At 39.1% G+C, this 20,192-nt stretch overlaps 1 protein-coding gene across 1 annotated transcript in view; it reads right to left on the bottom strand.

The window, feature by feature from the left end:
* AKAP9 (A-kinase anchoring protein 9) overlaps nucleotides 1-19,901 on the bottom strand; it is a 123,421-nt gene extending 103,520 nt beyond the window's left edge. Inside the window, 1 exon segment of the mRNA XM_086614890.1 lies at nucleotides 19,697-19,901. Within this exon segment, the coding sequence (XP_086471016.1) occupies nucleotides 19,697-19,744 (48 nt within the window). The 5' untranslated portion in view covers nucleotides 19,745-19,901.
* Nucleotides 19,902-20,192: the final 291 nt, after the last annotated feature.

Here is a 20,192-nt window from a genome sequence, read left to right as displayed (position 1 = left end):
CTTAATCTCCTCTTAAGCATTTAAAAAATGCAAGTATTTATTCTTTTTCATTTCTACACTGTAGAGTAAAAGCATGAATGGAGATCTACATCACGGTCTTGCATTTCTCAACTACTGTAATTTCAAAAGATGTTCCAGATACTGCTTAAACTTCAGCTGAATGGGTCCTACTCACAGATGGGGACTTGCTCTGTGTCAAAAGTTCTCAAATAGTCTGCTATCCAGTGATAAATCTCTGTGCTGGACCAGGTCATCTTTAGATCACTTGATCAATGTAAGAAGACAAGGACTTCTGAATCTTCTTGTCTATAGCTCATAGCAGTGCTTAATGGCTCCAAGTCAAATTGGCAATCCTACAACATTCAGTATCCTTATATATAATCTGGATTATTATATATTGTAATATATGTATTATATTCTGAAACTGAATGCGCCTTTATCAAGTTCATGGATTACATTAAACTGGAGGAAAGCCAGATACACCAGAAGGAAGAACCACCATACAGAGAGACTTCAACATGCTGGAAGACTAAGACAACAAGAACTGCATGAGATTTAACAAAGATAAACATCAAGTTCTGCACCTGAGATGGAATTATCCCACACAGTAACAGGACTGTCTGTCCTGGTGTGTAGCTTGAGTCCTGGTGGATAGCAAGCTAACCATGATCAAGCAGCATGCCCTGACAGCAATGAAGAGAAATCATAAGAAACCTCTTTGAAATGTCTACCACAGTACATGACTAAGATATTAATCCAATTGTCTGCACACCACTTTTGCAATTAACTATTTATTGCATGGCTGAAAAGACCCTACGCAATTCTGTTCTGTAAAAGAGAATTTGATAGCAGTAACATCATTTGTTATTTGATCTGGTCTCACAATACAGTGGAAAAAGGCCCAGAGAGCCTAACAAACAATCCCTAGCTTCAGTACTTCAATGTAAATGTTCCATTTAACAACACGAACCATATCTTAAACTTTCAATCTAGCAGACTGAAATTCTCCACAGGAGCCATATCTGCAACTAAGCACATGGAGGGTAAGCAAAAGTGAAACAGTATTTGTCAGGTATTGCTTGGGACTTGCCACCAAAACAAAAGCCACACATTTGTTTGAGAAAGGGGTATTTAAACATTCACTCTATGTGCAGAATAAAGAGTCTGCTCTAAGCTGCATCTGAATGTATAACACGCATTGTGGCAAGCTATACTGTACAAGTTGCAACTACGATATATCCCAGAATCGAACAGACTCTAGCTGCAAGTGCAAGACGACACTCAGGTGCATCATGAAACTCATGGAAGATCATAGAGTCCTGTGATAGAAAGGTTCAGGCTTTTCCAATTACAATGGTTCTAATCCTCATCACTGAATCATAATAAGGTGTAATTCTGAATGGTTATTGAGACTGAAAACAAAATATTTAGACTAAAACAGACTGATAACTTGTCTTAAAAGGTGAAGGACTAAGATTCACCTGCCCTAGTAATGATAGGTCACTACACTCCTCAACCACAGGTAAGCAGTTATTGCCACAAAGGCTTTCAGTGGCACAAGGGGCAAAAAGCAGGGCCCTGGGGTGGGATTTGTTCTGATCATCTATAAAGCACAGATACATCCCATGAAGTCTTGACTTGGGTGTTTTGCAAGCCAACAGTGACAAACCAAAGAGGCCAACTTGAATTTGAGATTTTGACACTGTTCAGAAGCTGGAGATCTGCTGTGTTTTAAGTCTCAGGTTATCTATTCCACCTTCCCGTGGATAACTGAAAAAATATCTGCTATAATCTCTCTCTCATCTGTGTCCTGGTTTTATGATTCCAATATACAGTAACATTTTTGTGTTCCATGGCAGCAGATAAGAGGCCCTCAAAAGGAATAAGGAAGAATGTCTGAGAGACAGCAACACTGAGATTTAGGCAGTAAAGCCTCACCTAAGCTGTTTAAAATTAATTTGTTGTTAGACCACCAAGTTTTGTAAAAGCTTCACAGTTTGCCCCGTAAAGAGGTGTTGAATAGGCTAAGTGATAACTGTATTAGGGAAGAAAGTGGCACTTTGTCACTTTCTGTGTATTCTCAAAATATCTCTAGCACTGAGGGTTGTGTTGCCAAGCACTAGTACTACACTAAGCGTAGGCAAATCTATAGTGCCACCTGCATCTTCTAAGTTCCTGATGCCTATACTAAGAAAAGCATAACTGAGAGTAAGAGGAATGGAAAATTATTAAGTACAGAGGGTAAACAGACATTTTTCTAGCAAAGTCTATTGATTCTATTCTATTATTCTACTCTGCTAATCAACAAATAGGAGAGTATCACAATTCTTTCCAAATCCCGAGATAAAAACCTATAGAAAGAAGGTAACTGAGTAAGCAATCTGCAAACATGTTCAACGTATTATGTCACATAGCTGAAAATCCAGTAATTAAAACCATTAATGTTCTTTGCAAGTTTCAATCAGCTTATCTGTTGAGGCAAATGGAGCTTGAGTTTATTTCTTCCATTCAACAGACGCTGAATTTACTAAATGAGAAACATTACGCTGAAAGAACAATAAAATAATCACCCAGGAATGCAGAATTTCCAATCTATTCTTTTCTATGTCGCACTTACAGTCAGATTTTCCCAAATAGCATGAGCGAGTCCCTTACAGGGACTTAAGTGGCTCATGAGTATTACAGGATGCCAATAAGGCTATGAAAACTTCCAAAGAAACACGGAAGTCTCTACCCAAATATAAGCTTGAGAGTCTTTCAGCTTCAGAGACAGTCGCTCCTTTGCACTACTCTGAAGAAAAACAATGGGACCACCACAGTTTACAGCTACAGGTGAAGTATCATAGAGGACAACTCAGGACAGTCAGAGGAACAGCACATAGGGCAATGGTCTTCATCTTTTTAGCAGTCTGTATGAAGTTAGAGAGTGCTGTTGTCAGTGCTAATAAGCAAGGGCACTGAACTTGAATGAACCCCTCCAGATGGCACTGTGAGCTGGAAAGCCTCAGAATTAGTGTGGTTCTGATCTGGTCTGCTCTTCCATGTCCCAAGAATTTAAATAGGAACAGACCTAGGGACAGCTAAGTTCATTACAGCCGGGTTATTTTCTGGAGAAGGAATGGAAGTTAAGTGTATGAAAATACTCCTAAGTCAGGTTACAACAACAGACACAAGTACACCAAGTGCATGTCAATGCTGAACTGCTCCAGGAAAAACAATTACTCAAACTAAGCGCTGAAAAAAATTGCCCGACTGGTCTCTTAACTAACTTACTTCTACATACATTATCTATATATTGCTCCTACCTATTTTTAAACTTTATTGTTCTCACACTGAATGCTGTATAACTGCCTCTGCTCAAATACAGAGTGAAAAATCATCTGACCTGCGTTGGTATCATATTTCCCCAAAGCGAAGAGGAAATTAGTGGACTGGGCCAAGCTCTCAGTGACAAAAATTAGAGGGCAACAGAAAGCTCGTTTCATGCTGCCTTGTAAAAAAGCACATATCATCCATGCTTGAAGTCTGAAACATTAGGAAGGCTTTGTCACTCCAAGGCCAAGGGAGTCGACATAAAACAGAGTCTCTTACCTTGCACCAAGTGAGGGAGATCACCAGTTGGGTGCTGTATTAAAAGGTGTGGTCGAACCTTTGCTTTTGCCCAGGGTTTCAAAGGCTCAGTAATAATATGAAGGCAAGAAAGTTATGCACTGACAGAAACACGGTCCTGCTTAGTGCCTACACGCTACCTCCTAGGTTTAGGTGTAACACCACCTTTAATTAAAAACTAGATCCTGAAGCTTTCTTCAGCTTTGCTGAAAAATCCCGCAATGGCACAGAGATAACGTCAGTTTTCAATGTCCTACAACCTTTTGAAACAATTTTTGGAGGGGAGGTGGTGAAGGAAGAGGAATTATCACAACGTTAAAGCATGGATTCACAAATGTGTTTAAGAAAATCTTTCAGCCCTCAACAAGGAAAAAACTTTTCCCTCTCTCCTCCCTTAGCCTTTCTAAAATCACCCAGTTTGCCAAAGCCAGGAAATTCCAGGGCAGAGCTAAAATTTGGTCAAATAAATTTTAACAAAGACGACACAAATGTTTCAGTTACATTTTATCCTTATAAAAGATCAAGGGGAAGAAAAGATGTTTACTACTTACTTTGCTAAACTGCTAGTTTTTAAAAAGTCAGAGGATTTTCTTCACCAACTTTTTGAACCAGAAAACTTCACTGCTTTGCCATGCCATTTCTCACATCTCATGAAAGTGTTTTGAAAATTTTCACCCACCAGATGGGTTTGTATATTAATTCATTCTAGAAAATGAATCCTAATACAAATATTTAGATACTTTGAAAGCATTAGTTGCTTTCTATACAGTTACAGTACTGTTCATTGGATTGTATGAACTTGTTATCTCACAGCCCGTTATAAACAAAAATATCAATATTTATCCTCAGGCACTAACCAACCTTCAGAGTTATCATAATCTTCAAAAGTCATAAAATTCAGTCACTACGCTGTAACACTGCAGAGACTTTCTACATACCACTGTGTTTATGTCTACATGAAAATCCACTAGACTTCAGCAATTTAATAACATAGTTATTAATTAATTAATAGTAATTAATAGCTAGTAAGCTACTCCCCACCTGGACCCAGTTCTCTGGGGCGTTTTGGTATCCACATAAGGCAATGGGTAACTTCAGCTCTGACATCCATGTAAGGACAGTAAGGTCACTAAAGCACAGGACCCTAAACAAGTGGCAAACATAGACAAGGTTCCATAAACTGATCAGCTGCTGTTTTAAGAGTGTTGGTGAGATTCTACAATATCATTTTAGTATCACTATCCTACTGAATGAAAACATATGTTTTGCTGACATAACTAAAAGACAGGCTCTAGGAAGCAAACAATTTGATCCTTGGTGATTTAAATCACGATATAAAATGATTATATCTTCGTAACATCAGCTGAACCATAAGTGATAGATGCTATGACAGATAAAAGAACAAAACAAAATTTTGAGCTCTAAAAGGTGACACAGCCTTTCCTATCATAGTCTTAAACATATAACAAGATGATACCTCTTAATGAAAAGTTGTCAAGTTTCTAAGCTGTCAGATACTGTGTTAGACCTTAAGACTAACTAATAAAACTAAGCCACTGGTGGCATGTAGTAGTGTAAATTAGGTAGGCTACACGTGACACCAGCTGAATGAAAACCAGATTGCTGTGTATCAAGTACTGGCCTAGGGGATACAGAGCAAGCAAGACAAAGCTTGTGTTCAATAAATTCAATCGCACAAAGATAAAGGTAAAATAAACAAAAAAAGGCCTAGGACTTGCAAAAGGTACCACACCTTAAAGCTGCTGGGACAAATTAAAGTAATACCTATAAAATACGCTTGGCAGAAAAATCATTAGGCTGAAAGCCATAATTAGTACATTTCATAAAGATGAACTCTTCAGCAAGCTTCAGTATTGACATTTTTTTGCAAGGTTGTACAATTACAAATTTGCTTAAGGTTTTAAGTACTTTTTTTCCCCACTCAACTCTTGATGAAATCATACTTTTGAAACAAGTTATCTTCTGGAAGCAAAAGGCAGATACAGTCCTCCTGAACAAAATGTTTAAAAAATATGTTATATATAAAAAAATAGATACACAAATGTATACATAAAAACGTACCAAATAGTCCCTATGTTACTTAAATATTAAAATTATGTACTAGCTTCCAATTTTATATCAGCTTTTTTTTTCAATACTGTGTTTGATTCAACAAAATTATAATGTAAGGCTTTACATTTACTGCAGCTGATTTCTATAAATCCACTACAGTCAAGTGAATTACAACAAGGATCAATTTTACTTATTCTTATCTACAGAACCATACTTCATTAATTGTTCACAATCAAACAAAGCATACAGGTGAATACCATACACCTCAAGAAAGACAAATAAAGAAAGAAGTAATGGACATTCATAGAAAATAAGCTTCAGCAGGGCTTCAAAAGAAAACTTGTTTTACAGCATGGTAGCAACTTAGTGGCCAAATACAGGCATTAGATCATTAATCTATTCAGAACTTGAATTTTTGGAAAGCAGAAATTTTTCACTCAGAGCGTGGTGAGACAGTGGAACAGGTTGCCCAGAGAAGTTGTAGATGCCCCATCCCTGGAAGTGTTCAAGGCCAGGTTGGATGAGGCTTTGGGCAACCTGGTGTAGTGGAGGGTGTCCCTGCCCATGGCAGGGGGGTTGGAACTAGATGATCTTTAAGGTCCCTTCCAACCCAAACCATTCTATGATTCATCAGACACACATCAGTATGCTGCCTTCTGCATCACTAAAAAATTTACAAACAGTCTGAATGTTGCTTAGGTATTTATGTCATTTTATTTCTTCTTAAAGCAACCGGTTTAGCATCTGTCTTTAACAAGCATATAGTTATACCAGTTATCTAACTATATATAGTAAAATCAACAGCTGGAGACTCATTTAATTAATCCCTTGTAGTTCTTTCAGGGTAACAATTTATTTTCAGAAAATAACTACAATACATTTAACAGTTAAGCATTAAGCATGTTTACTCCACTGTATTTAGGTCTTAAAAAATGAAATTCAATTAAAAAGAAATGTCTTCCAATAATACGAGTAGTCTAAAAATCAATGAAACCATGTCATTAAATACTACATGCACCCAAAAAGTTAATAAATCTTTGTCTTGTTTAGTAATTTTCTTCACATGCTGCCCTTTTTTCCCCCCAAAAAAAACCCCTTAGGTAAACATTCCTAAGGCCACAAGGCAGTGAAAAGTGAGTGTCTCTTTTCCCTGAGCCCAAAGTAAGATTAAAACTCCAATCTAAATTTCTGTAATAATAGATGGAAAGAGCAAAGTTTCCACTGGTAAAAGAAAAATTTTTCACGTCTAGTATTCAGTCATCTTCCTCCTCAATTACAACTAACATTTTTCTTCTTACTAAGCACACATAATTGCAGTTTATCCCCCAGAGAGCTAGTTTCACTGAACAAAGCAGGAGCTATGTTTTTATTTCACCAGACCCCTAAAGCCACAGTATGTTGCATAGTTAACTCCAGAGAGAAAAAGTACGCTGACCTTACATAGATAGCTAAATATACTACTACAAAAAAAGTTCCTATAGAATAACTTCAGATTCTTATTGCCATTAAAATCTCCTTGGCCTTCTATAAGCTTCTAGCAGACTACCAGGACTAGACAGCAACAAAAGCATATGAACTCGCATCAACACTAGACTGAGTTTAGTCCTAATTTTTGCTAGGATTCTGAGAAAAAACAGAAGTTACATAGTACATTGAACTTCCTGGAAAGGGCAGAACGAGCCTTATCCTTCAAACAGAAGTCCACAGGGTTTCTCCAAAATCCTTTTAAACTCTGGGTTAGAGCAGTCCCAAATACATTATGAATCACCACTAAACCAATTCTGACTTTGTGGTATAACATTCTTCATTATCAGTAAGAGAAAGGCCTAATAGTGTCAAATCTGATTAATTTTTACAGGAAAAACTTTTAAAAGTTGCTACTACCACAAAATAACATTGATTACTTAACAAGAAGTTACTTGAGAAACAATCTTCCAATTATTCATAAGCTGGGCACAGAAGCCTTTCATATTATTAACAAAATGTCAAAACAGTTGGTTCCAAAAATTCCATACTATAACTTGGCAATTAAAACAAAACCTATGTAGAGCAGTTAACACATGATATTTAGACAACGCAATTTAAAATACCATACAAATGTTTTCTCTGTTTCAGAAACAGAAAAAAAAAAATCCATAATCTACGGCCATCTGTGCTTGCCAGTTAGCAGCCAACTATAAAAATACAAAAGTATGCAAAAGCAACAGTTGCCAGTATCTCCACACAGTGCTTGTCGATCAAATTACTGGCAACCTGCAAGTTTATATTTGTAACACAGGCACTTTCTTCCGCTTATTAATTGTCTTACATGTGTAAGAATGAAGGCTGACATTTTACATTTTTATAAAGATTGATCTTTTAACATTAACATTAAACTACAAAACCAGAAAACGTAAATCTCCAAAAAGGAAAGTAATGATTATCATTTTTTTAACAATAGAACCCTAAACACAAATTACTTGTGCTAGATTTGATTTTGAGTGTTACCAGACTGACTTACATTCTGGTTTAGATGTATTTATGTATGAAATAACTATAAGCAGAACACTATCATGTTTATGTTTTAACTGGGGAAAAAACACCAGAATAAATTTACTTTCACCAGTTTTATAGCATCCTGTACATTAATTAGAGTGGGTTCTTAATGAAATAGTTGAAATCCATTTTCTCCACACAGGTACAGCTAAATGGACATCATGGCCCAAATAAAAAAGATTCTTCCCCATACAGAGTAGATGAAGACAATACCCAAAAATACAGACTTATTTTAGACATTATGGAAAGAGCAAAGCACTACCAGAAATTATCTTAATTACTTACCATTTTACTGCATTACATCCAAAAAATGCAGGGTTTACGTAACCCTTTTGTTGCACAGACCAGACCAGCTCCTTGGGATGTAGTACAGTACTGAATTACTGAATATATGCTTACACATTTGTATTTTCTTAAATTAGCTTTATGTTATGTCTAACCTGGCACTGTGAAATCAAGTCTTTAAATGTGATTCTCGACAAAACAAAAAGGAGTTGGTATTCTCCCAACAAAAAGGAGTATCTTATTTCAGTTGCTTGGAAAGAATAAATTAATATCTAGCTATTTTTGCAGCGTTCAAAATAGAATTTATATGAAATGTTAAAATCTGAACATTCTTTGGAATAAATAAAAACTAACCCAAAGTATTTGCTAAATATACATAAGTGAATCTAAAAGCCGGTTCACAACATCAGCAAATAAAGAGAGGAACATACACACACTATATATCCTGGAATGAAAAAAAAATCCCATGGGGAGGACAGCAGGAGAGAGGCGAAATATAGCTGTGTTGGCTCCCAGTTCTTAATTTCTCAGTAATCAGTATTTGACCACATCAGCCCATTATCACCTGGGATAACAGCTATCATGCTACCAGATAATAAAACTCTGTACCTCAAGTTATTCCTATCTTGTTTCAAATAAAACCCAAGAATAATACCTACCCAAGCTGACCACATTAGAAAAGCATAGTCTGGCTCAATTTAAAGAACTCGGGAAAATCTAAAATATTCCAAAATTAAGATTGCAGGTAGAAATCAATTTTGCCCTGACGTGGAATACACATGCATTATGGCACAGTCTTTATATTTTTTTCCCATAGGATTGGCATTAGTGCCCAGGCTGTACTGAGGTAGTGTCATTTGTAGAATTACCTTCTCACTCACTGTAAATTGGAAGGTGTGTAGAAAACAAGACAGGGTGCTGCAGGAATATAGATGATGATTTTGTGTTGAAGAAAGGAGAACACTGCATACAAAAACCTCTGCGCTTTTGCTATCTCCATCAATCTCCCTGACAGTCATCAAAGACATCATTTTTATGATATTCCTCAGCTGTCTGTTCTTCAGTTTACAGTTGCATACCCTGGAAGAGGAGGACAACCTCCAAACAACAGTGCTGACCACTGCTGTGAAATGCAGGATCCCTTCCTGATTTCAAGTTAGGTCACACATCATCTTTTTTTTTTTCTTGTAAGTACTGGAGAATCCTATAGACTACTGTTACATCCCAGTAATGAAATGGAAACTTGAAATTCCTCCTTTCTGCCATTGGAAAAGTGTGTGAACTTTCCTCTACCATCTTCTTTCATGCTGCTACAGTTTCATGACTTTTCTGTCAGCCCATTTCTCCAGACTGTCAAGGTCTCTCTGAAAAGAAGTCCTGTGTTTCAACTCATTCAATAACTGCTCTCCATAACTTGGTATCATCCATAAATCTGCTGAAGGGACGTTTCCCTCTTATTTTCCAGGTTGTTAATAAAAACATCAAACAGTACCAGCCACAGTTTCAACATCTGAGGAACACTACTGGCCACCAGCTGGAATTTGTATTAGCAGTCTGAGCACAGCAGTTCAGATAATTTTCTACCCACCTTGCAGTCTATCTGTCCAAACAACCTATCTCCAGCTTGGTTACAAACAGCCTACAATAGATCACATCAAATGCCTTCATGAATTCAAGGTAAACAACATCCACCATCCTCTCTCCATCTACTGAGTCACTGAGCTCATCACAGAGCACAAATAATTTGGCCTTGAAAAATTCCAGTCATGTTCTTGCTCTTCATGTGCCTGAACATGGCTTCCAGGAGGATTTGCTCTATAATCTTCCCAAAGACCACAGCTAGGCTGACCTTCCTATATATCCCAAGATCCTCCTTCTCGAAGATGGTCTGATGTTTGCTTATTTCCCTGCTCATTTGGAATCTCCTAATCACAATGACCTTTCAAAGATGAGCAAGAGAACAGCTTTGTAAAGACAGCAGTCAGTTCCTGCAGGATGCTTGGATATATCACACTCAGTACTATAAATTTGCGTATATCAAATTTGCTTAAGTGGTCTCCAGCTTGATCTTCTGTACTATGGATAATGCTTCACTCCTTCCAATTCTGCCATTAGACTCAGGGAACTGAGAAGCCCAAGGACAGTCCTTATCATTAAAGAGGCAAAGGAAGCCTCCATGACCTTTTTTACCAGATCATTTGCCAAGATAATTTTGAATTTTAAGCCTTTTCACCGTGTTTGCCACCTACTTTAGTTTAGTACTGTCTACATACAACCATGTATTTTTCCCACTACTGATAATGAAAACAGAGTGGCACAGGCCCCAGCAAGATTGAAAGACCACCTACTTCGAGAGTAAGCCATTAAAACAAAAACAATGCTAAGAACAATTTTGTACTCAGTTGCAACCACCAAATGATGATTGTACCCAGACCAAGTCTATAGTTTTCTTATAAGACCATGTCAAAAATCTTAACACCACACTGACTTGCAGCAAGAAGTTCTGTCTGAATCAGCCCCAGTTACCTAAAGGTGCTCTCATACTAACAATTTTGCAGATCTGCGAGGATCTTCATGTTGACAATTCATTTAGACAAGTCTGTTTCCTTTAAAGAGCAATCTTTGCCAGTCTTTTGAGACTCCTCAATGAGTATAAGGAGAGACTTAATGATGACTGCAGCCTTGGTTATGGTGTATTATCAAACATCAATGTAGCTTGGGAGCCAGCGTTGGGGGCAATAAGCTGTTTCTCAAAAATCATGAATACTGACTGATTAGAAGCCTACAAGAAAAATCCTGACATGTCTAAAGAAAGCTGTAGTCAAGCAATTGCTGCTTCCTATGGTATCATAATCAATACTCCATTCCAGCTCACATAGATTGTTCTTCTACAACACACTGCAAAAAGTCTGAAGAATTGAGATACATTTTTAGCAGATTATTTGTAGGCATTTTGGCCACCTCTGTGCAGAAACTGAACAAAACTTTGAATTTTCATTTTAAAAAAATGTTTGTGGGTTTGTTTTTTTTTTAATAAATCATAAAATACTTTAGAACAAGTCAAATTCAGTTGCACGTCTTCATCTTCCCACCTTGTTTATATGATTTTTACATGAATTTATACCATGTGGCATGTCTGGCAGTGAACGGACAGACTGACAAGAAAGCTGTGAGAGACAGCTCTGTGAGGAGCAGAGCAGACGTAAGGAAAGAACCAACTGCATGAATTTCATGCTCAGTGTGCAAGACTTGATAGGCTTGTATTATTTTGACAGGCTCCTATTATTTTTCACACGCTGCTGAATCACGAGAGAAAAGCAAACTCACAAAGACACTGATATTGCGCATAAAACTCCAGACTTGTCTATAGATTTTGTCTTTTTTTTTTTTTTTAAAAAAAAAGGCAAAATCAAATTCCAGGAATATATTCCAAATAATGAAGAAAATCAAGAACCACATCCCCCTTTGAGCAGTCTTGTATCAGGATTTCCATTATCTTTTTAAGCACAGCAAACTATGCTAACCAGCACACTGTACTACCAAACATACCAACACAGGGTTTTCTTACCATTGTTACAGAGCTTTTCCTGTAATAGTAAGATATTTCTCCTATACACCTTTTTATTGAAAATATATATCCTCAGTGTATGGTACTAATGTTAGCTCAGTTACTTCACTTAGACAATACAAATGAATTTAGGAACAGGTAAATATTTTTCCCTTGTTTTGTGGTTGGACACAAAAGGTTTCTTCACAGAAAAGAGTTTAAGGACAAGTGAAAACTTAGGAAAATAAAACCAGGATTAAGGAATAACCACTTCTGTTAAATCATAGCCTACTAGTGAAGTCAGATTTGAGTAAATTCTTACACAACTTACTCTGCTTATTCTCTGCAACACCCATTTTATCAATATTTGCACAGAAACATACTCAGTCCCAGAATTCCATCTTCTCTACCTCTTCAACTCTACCAATCTTCTTTGATCTACAGCTCAGGATTGTAGAGGTATGCTGTAATTTTGCCATGGCAATGCAGTTTTCATCAAATCTACGCTTTTCCCTGGAAATATCACCAAAATTATATACTTCCTCTTTAAAACAATTATCTCCAACTGTGGAGAGCCTTAAAATTTCTTTGTGCTTTGAGATTTAGAAGTACGGTCCAAGAGACTACCTCTTTTCTGATTTGTGATGATGCTATAACTTATGGTTGTTACAATTGTGATTTGATCATTTCCTCACCTCCCTAAGATTAGTGTTTGGTTTCCAGAGTACCATATCCTTTCGCCCAGCTGACAACTACTGAATTTGTTCTATCTGGAAGCTTGTTGAGGTTGAAGTATGAAGACTGTTCTATCTGGAAGCTTGTTGAGGTTGAAGTATGGAGACTGACTCCATATTTCTAAGAAACAAGGAATTCTATGCAATCTTAACATTTTTATTCATTCATTCTTCTGTCTTTTCTTCACCGGTTGTAGGAAAGGTAGTTTATCATATAAAGGGTTGGATCTCAAGAAATCATGTGAAAATGCAGATTAGGGTTTCTTTCTAGAAACAGAAACACCAGAACCATCAACACAACATGGCATGCCAGCATTTTGCAGTCAGCATACCAGTGTCTCATCATCATAAATTTCAAGATCTACTTACTCTATTTACTCTATGTTTCAGCATAGCAGTCGAAAGACTGAAATCACCAGATGCGTTTCATTGAACTGTGGTACATTTATCAACGTGTCTTTACAAATTCAAAGTGTCAACACTAGCTGGTACCAGAAACGAAATGATTTTGAAACAACTACATAGCAATATCTTGAAATCTATAGCTATGGGGTAGATATTTAAGACAGCTTTCGGCCTCTAAATCAGGATTCCCAACAATTGTTGCTAGTATATAATCTTATATTGCAAAACAAGGTAGGACAACAAAGTTGGACCTACTTTTTTCTTTTGTCCACACTTTCATCAGATTTTTCACTATTCCAAACACTCAGATTACAGTAACTATATATTATCCTGCAGTAAATACCTCTGTACACCAACACTGAAAAGCACCTACTTGTTTGGTTATTTCCTGTGCGGGGGGGAAAGGGTGTTTGAGAACACCTACATATGCCAAAAAGTCCAATCTACTTTCCTTGGAGCATCAGACATACGCTTTACTGAAAGTACTTTAGAAAGAATTTGTGGTGATGAGGCTTATTTCCAAACTAGTATAAACAAACAAACTTGTCTAGATACTGTTATAACAGAGGGAAACAAATGTTGCAGTCACCTCTGTTTTGCTATTGCAACACCCATCCCAAGAAAATAAGCAGTTGGAAAGCAGACCATAGGAATGAGGGACAGACTAGTGCTAAAATGAAATGGAAGTCTTGAGTGCAGGCAAAGAGCGACTATGTGCTTTCTTTTCTGCAATTCCTTCTCTTTATACATGAATCAGCAAGAAAACATTTTAAATTGTGGTTTTACAATGCAATTTCTTGCTTTCATAGTGCTACTAACAATACTGTGTTGTCTGATTTATATATTTTTGTGAAATTCACTAGGCATCTTGGATTAAAGACCAATTTTCTCTAAACTGGTTACAGAACAAAGGTTAATTTGAAGCGATATTTATCTGCATCCTCAGAAGAAAGCAAGTATTAATTTAAGCTCAGTCAATCTTGCATCACCATTTTAAGGTAGACAGCTATTTTAGAGCTATGAATAAAAGGGTATATTGACAATAATAACTAAAACAAATAATCAAGCCCTGTATCAAAAGCAAGATTAGATCTCTGGAATGAGGGAAATGGAGATCAAAATCAGGAAATAGAGAAAATGGAGAACACACTCAGAAATGGGAAGAGTTCTAGTAGCCCCTATTGAAATGAGAGTTGAAGTCTCAGATTTCAATTCAAGTACTTTTTTTTTTTTTTTAACAACGATACAATAAATTCCAGAAGAAACTTGAACAAAATGGGGAAAACTGAACTTTTTTCTTTTTTTAAAGGAAAAAAAAGCCACCACTGAGAAAACTGTAAAGAGCAGGTAGTTCTATTATCCTCAAGAGAACAATTAAGTGTTATTAAAAAACTCAAAATTTAAGCTAGTCATCCCAATTTTTCTGCTGTTAGAAATAGAACGTCTTGAAAATGGCTTCAGATTATCTTTCTGTTCAATCTCTCATCTGAGTTTATGTATCACCCTAGCAGCAATTAATCATATAGATAAAATATATTTACATCTCAAATGTATATAAACTTTTTCTATGATAAAATGCAGATATCCACTGTTTTGAACAAAAATAAAAGCATGCACATTGAGGTGAACACCTCACTTTTTGCTTCTGTCTCACTTCTCAATTTCTGTCTCATCTGCTTTTATTCAGAGTTTTAAACCCACTTGTTTTCTCTCCGGGGTAATGTTCAATCCTTTTATCTGTCACTTTCTCTGCAAGGCAAAAATCAGCTCTTAAGCTTACTCATGTTCATTATCAAAATACACACAGGCAATTCCACATACCTCCTACTATTTGCATTTAGAATTGGCAGACAGGCAAAGGAGAGAGAGTAGACTGAAGCCTGTAATAGAAGAAGAGGAGCCCAAACCCCCAAGTTTAGAAGGACCTGGGAGAACAAATAGCTTAGCAATACAAAAGAATGCCTAGGAATTAGGTACAGGTTTGTGAGGATCTTCATGTGCAAGACAAAGGGCTCCCTCAAATAAACCGCCTTAAAGCCCAGTTCTTCATTTCATAGTTTCACTGCACTCTCCTGCTTTGTTATAAACAAAGAGATTAGGCAGTTTCCATTCACATCCGTTGAGCCAAAGCTCACTCACACCTTTCCAGGAGACACTTGAGAGTTAGCCTAGACTTCCCTCCAGTGGCTTCCTCTCTTGTCCATCAATATGTACGCATCATTCTCATTCTGCAAACTTTTAGCCCATAAAGCTGCTCTCCTCCATACTTTACGAAGGGTGACAACAACGACTAGGGCTTTATGATGAAATCTACACTTTGTGATACAGATAAATACAACTTATTTGAAGAGAAAAATAGATCAATAAACACAGACTGTAAAGGAAATTCTTGCTGCCAGGATTCTGTTTAATTATTTTTGTTCAAATTATTTGAGACAGACAGAGGATAAACAAAATGAACAGTCTACACCTGAAAGGAAAAGAAGTGTTAGTAGGTCAGCCCTTCAATGAAATGTAAGGTTTAAACATATTTAATTTGTCTTCTGTGATATATGTGACTCTTAATAATCACTGAAATACTGCTTTTTTTTTTTTTTCCCCTCTTCAGGTAAATTACAAGGAATTAAAAAGCACTGTGTTTTACAAACACAATCTATATGTTGAATTTTTCCAAGGGTTTTAAATTAAAGTTTTAATCACTGTGGTACACAATTATTCCATGCTTTGAGTCTTTTATTTTAAACAAAACCTGATCAACAGCTGTCCTTGAGAAATCCCAAATTTCTCTGTCAGAAGAGGACAGAGATGAGGAAATAAAATATTTTTTTCCCCTCAGAAGAGTAAGACATACGAACGCAAACAGCAAACATTCTCAGACTCTTAGACAACGCTATTTTAATAATACATATCATTTTCATCTTCATCCACCTGAAATATTTACATGCATGACCAGAAGACAAAATATGCAATTACTTCTTTTTACTATTCAATTTGTGAAGATAACTTGTCAAATTAGCTATACAACCTGTAATACTTGTCCACTGAGTGCCATTAGAGCTTCCCAAACAAACTTCACTGTTCCATCTCCTCAGTGATTCTCTGGCACAGATCAAAAGCAGTAACACTGCTTATTTTGTGCTCAAGTGTTTAACTAAACCAGACAGTTCCCTAATTTCTTAAGGTTCTTCAACAATTACATGATTTCTTCGAACACTGCAACAAGAATGTATTACAAACATACATGAACCTTTGAAAATCAGGACATCAAATTACTGTATTTCTAACATTAGACCTGAAATCCTAGACCAACCTCAGAGAGTTTACAAAGTAAATTACTGTCTTTCTCTTGCCCACCCCTCCCACATCAAAAAAAAAAAGCATACAGCTATGGAGCGTGCCCTTTCCTCAATACAAATTTAAACTGAAGCAATGCACTTATTTAAATTCTTTGCGAATAAGATTTCGGTACTATAAAATGGACCGTTCTATAAAACCTGCTATTGATAGTTTCATATCTCTTAATTTTACCGCTTGTAATAGCTGTATGTTTCATGTGTGTGTAAATTAAATCAAAATATTTTTCTTTTACATTTCAAAACCTTTACCAAAACACCCTCAGTCAGTTTCTCACAAGGGAATTTTGAGTCCCTAAGGTTTTTATTCTGAAGCTAGCAAAGTACTGTGTATAGTTGTGAAAGCTGATCAAAATAGCGCAACATTCTGACAAGAAAAGCCAGCTACTAAGCTGCTAAATAAATATATAAAATTAAAATATCCAACTACCATAAATAGTATCCACTTTCACATTAGATGAGATTTCCAAGCAAACTAATGCACGGGGGTACGCACATGTAGTAGGTGAGCACATAAATATCACACCGAGATCTTCAACCAGCATCCTCTGTAGTCTTTTGTAAGACCAGGTATATCTACACTATCTCAGGCCATCAACAATATCCAAGAAACTCTTAAGCAAGGCACAAAATATATCTGACTGATGTCTAAGTTCACTGTGTTTTGGGGCACTGATCAATTTAACAGCATGCATTTGTATTTCTGCTGCCAGCACACGTCTTCTCCCTTCCACCTTCCATCACAGTCAACTCCGTTTCCCTTAACTAGCCTTTCTGACACACACTTTTCTTGCTCCACCATAATCAGATCAGCATCTAAGATGAAGAAATTGCTTGTCTGGGAGAAGAGAGTTCTATAAAGGCACAAAAAGACGATTTTAATGGGCAAGGGAGACAGACACTCACAGAGGCTGGGTTCGTATCAAGCACATTTACCTTGTGGCAAAGAAAAACGCATGACTATAGGTCCAGAAAAAGGAGCATGTAATTTACTGGGTTTAACTTTGCACCTCCCTCGCCTTTGTGGACTTCTAACAGACAGAACATTAACATAGGCTGCAGCTGCTTCATAATAATGACCTGGTATAGTCACCTAAAAGTCAGCAGGTACCCATGAATGCTGGTGAGCCTCTATCAAGAGCTTTTTATTCCATTTTTCAAATGAAGTACTGGCAAAGGCTGTGTGTTGGCAATGAGAGCAGTTCTGCTAGGCTTGAGTACACTTAGCACCTTTCAATCAAGCTTCTCATTTTCAGTAATAAAGGAGGACTCAAAAGAAATTTCCGTTGCAGAAAATCCTTTTCTAATACACTTCTCTGTAAAAGAATCTATGTGGGGAGACAGTGTCGTAAGAAGATATTAAAAATAAATAAAAAAACAACAAAGTTCCATTGCAGATAAATTCACACAAAACCAAACTCCGCAGCTTGCCTGCTCGACATTACGATCAGAAAACAACCAAATGACTGCTTCATAGAAAGCTCATATTGCTTTAAAATGCACACACTGAGATTTGGCAGTAGTTAGCTACCTACTTTTTGAGAAAAACAAAACAAAATGAAACACCCAAACAAGAATCTAAATCCCAATTTTGAGTAACTCCAATGTTAGCAGTGTACCAGCCACCTCCGTGGCACCTAGTACTCTCTTACTGGCCTCCCAATTACCTACATTCATCCTGCAGTTTATGAAACATCTTACTTATATTTAAAATTCATAATTACAGGCAGGTGCATCAAAGTATCTGCAGTATAGCAATACCTGCACTCTTCTTTAATACATTTTCCCAGCTATTTTATTTAAATAACATTCAGTGGTTCAGCTCAAAAGTTTTCTGGATGCTTGCTGCTGGTACTGCATAACACTGTGTAAACACAATTCCTGCTTTAAGCATTTAAGAACAGGTTTTCCTATATAAACATACGGCTCCATCTAGGAGAGTTTCCCTAAGGTACGTTTTGAACACTCTTTCAAAAGAAACAGAAACTTACCAAGTCACAAAGTTTTTGTGTAATACAGCAAAACACCTATTCAATACTTCACAGCTAAACTACATTCTCTTTTCCACAGACCACATAAACAAGATAACGATGATGTTTCATGGTTTCATCTGTAGCTTGTCATCTTGTTGGCTGTACTATTAGCTCTGCCAAGTAACAAGCACAACTTTAGCATGAAGGAATGACCGACAAACTTCTAAACTCTTTTCATTTAGCACTGAGTGCTGGAAGGAACCAGACGATACCTAATGTCAAAACACTAATTTTATCTTATTTTCCTGCGAATGCTATTAATTATCTTCTCTCATTGACCACACCAAAGCTTTCCTTGAAGCCAAAAGAGGTCCTCCTAGAGCGTGGTAACTCCGCTCCGTTGGCCAGAAGGCGAAGTGCTTTGCAGGCGCTGCGCGCTGAGCCGTGCTTAAGGCGTAAAACGCCAAGCTCCCCGATCAACGCCGGGGTGAGCCCGCGGGGCACCGTCCGCGCCACCTGACAGCCCGTGAGGCGGGGACGGCCGAGCGCGGTGTGCGGCACCGAGCGCTCCCGGCGCGGTCCCACGGCTGAACCACGCACCGCCCGGCGTTTCCGCACAACCGGCGGACGCTCCGCAGCGCATCCCTGGAGGCGCCCGTAATCCTCCGCCTCCTAAGGCTCTCTCACGGTATTAGCACCACGCCGACGGACAGCTGTCGGTTTTATAAACTTCCTTAAAGGTTTACAGGGAGTCTCCCAGGCTTAAGAGGCAAACGGAACTCGTGCCTCGGGTGCGAGGGGTAAGGAGGTTAGCCCTCCTCCTCCTCGGGTCTTCCTCCGCCCGGCGCCGCCAGCGCAGCGGGGGCCGCCGGGGCTGTCACGGCGCGGCCCCTCCACGGGCACCTGTGGCGCGGACCGCCCGCCGTCAGCGGCCACTGGCAGCCGCAGCCCAGCCGAGGAACGGCGCTCGGCCCCGCGCCGCCCGGGGCCGGCGGGGAAGCCCGGGGCGCGCAGGGGGGACAGCACGAAGCGCCGCCTCCGCCCGCTGCTTTGTTCGCGGCGCGGCCCGGAGCCGAGCCCCCCGCCGCAGCCACGCTCTGCCGCCCGGCGCGGCCCCGCTGACTATCCTCCCCCACTCTCGCCGCTCCCCTCCGCCTCCCCATCGCGGCCGCCGCCTCCTACCTTGGCTTTCCCAGCCTCCAGCTTCTTCAGCCGCTCCTCGTCCTCCATGGCGTCTGTGCGGGAGAGCAGAGCGTTACCGGCGGAGGGAGGCGGGACCCACCCCGCCCTCTCCCCTCCCCTCCACTCAGCCGGGGCGCACACGCTCGCTGTCCTGTCCCGTCCCGCCTCGCCTCACAGCGACAACAGCTGCCGTGGCTGAGCCACCGGCGCCGCCATCTTCATCTCCACGTAAACACGCGGCCGGGGAAAGTGACGTCGGCGCCGCCCGCTCCTCCTCCCTCCGCCAGCCCCTCCTCCCCCACCGCGCTCCGGCCTCTGGCCGCCGCCGCGCCCTGCCCGCCCGCCCGGCTGGCGGCGAGTCCCGCCGGAGCTGCCCCCGGAGAAGCGGGTTCGCCGCGCCGCTCCGGGCCGAGCGGGGAGCGCGCACCCGCGGCGGGAGCCAGTGCCAGCCAGGCGCGGGCACGGCCGCAGGCGGAGGAGGCCGGAGGCACCGGCG

Source organism: Tauraco erythrolophus, chromosome 7, assembly GCF_009769465.1.
Source record: "Tauraco erythrolophus isolate bTauEry1 chromosome 7, bTauEry1.pri, whole genome shotgun sequence".
Lineage (NCBI taxonomy): Eukaryota > Metazoa > Chordata > Aves > Musophagiformes > Musophagidae > Tauraco > Tauraco erythrolophus.
The sequence above is the reverse complement of the archived record's forward strand: the minus strand, read 5'-3'. Positions and strand labels throughout refer to the sequence as shown.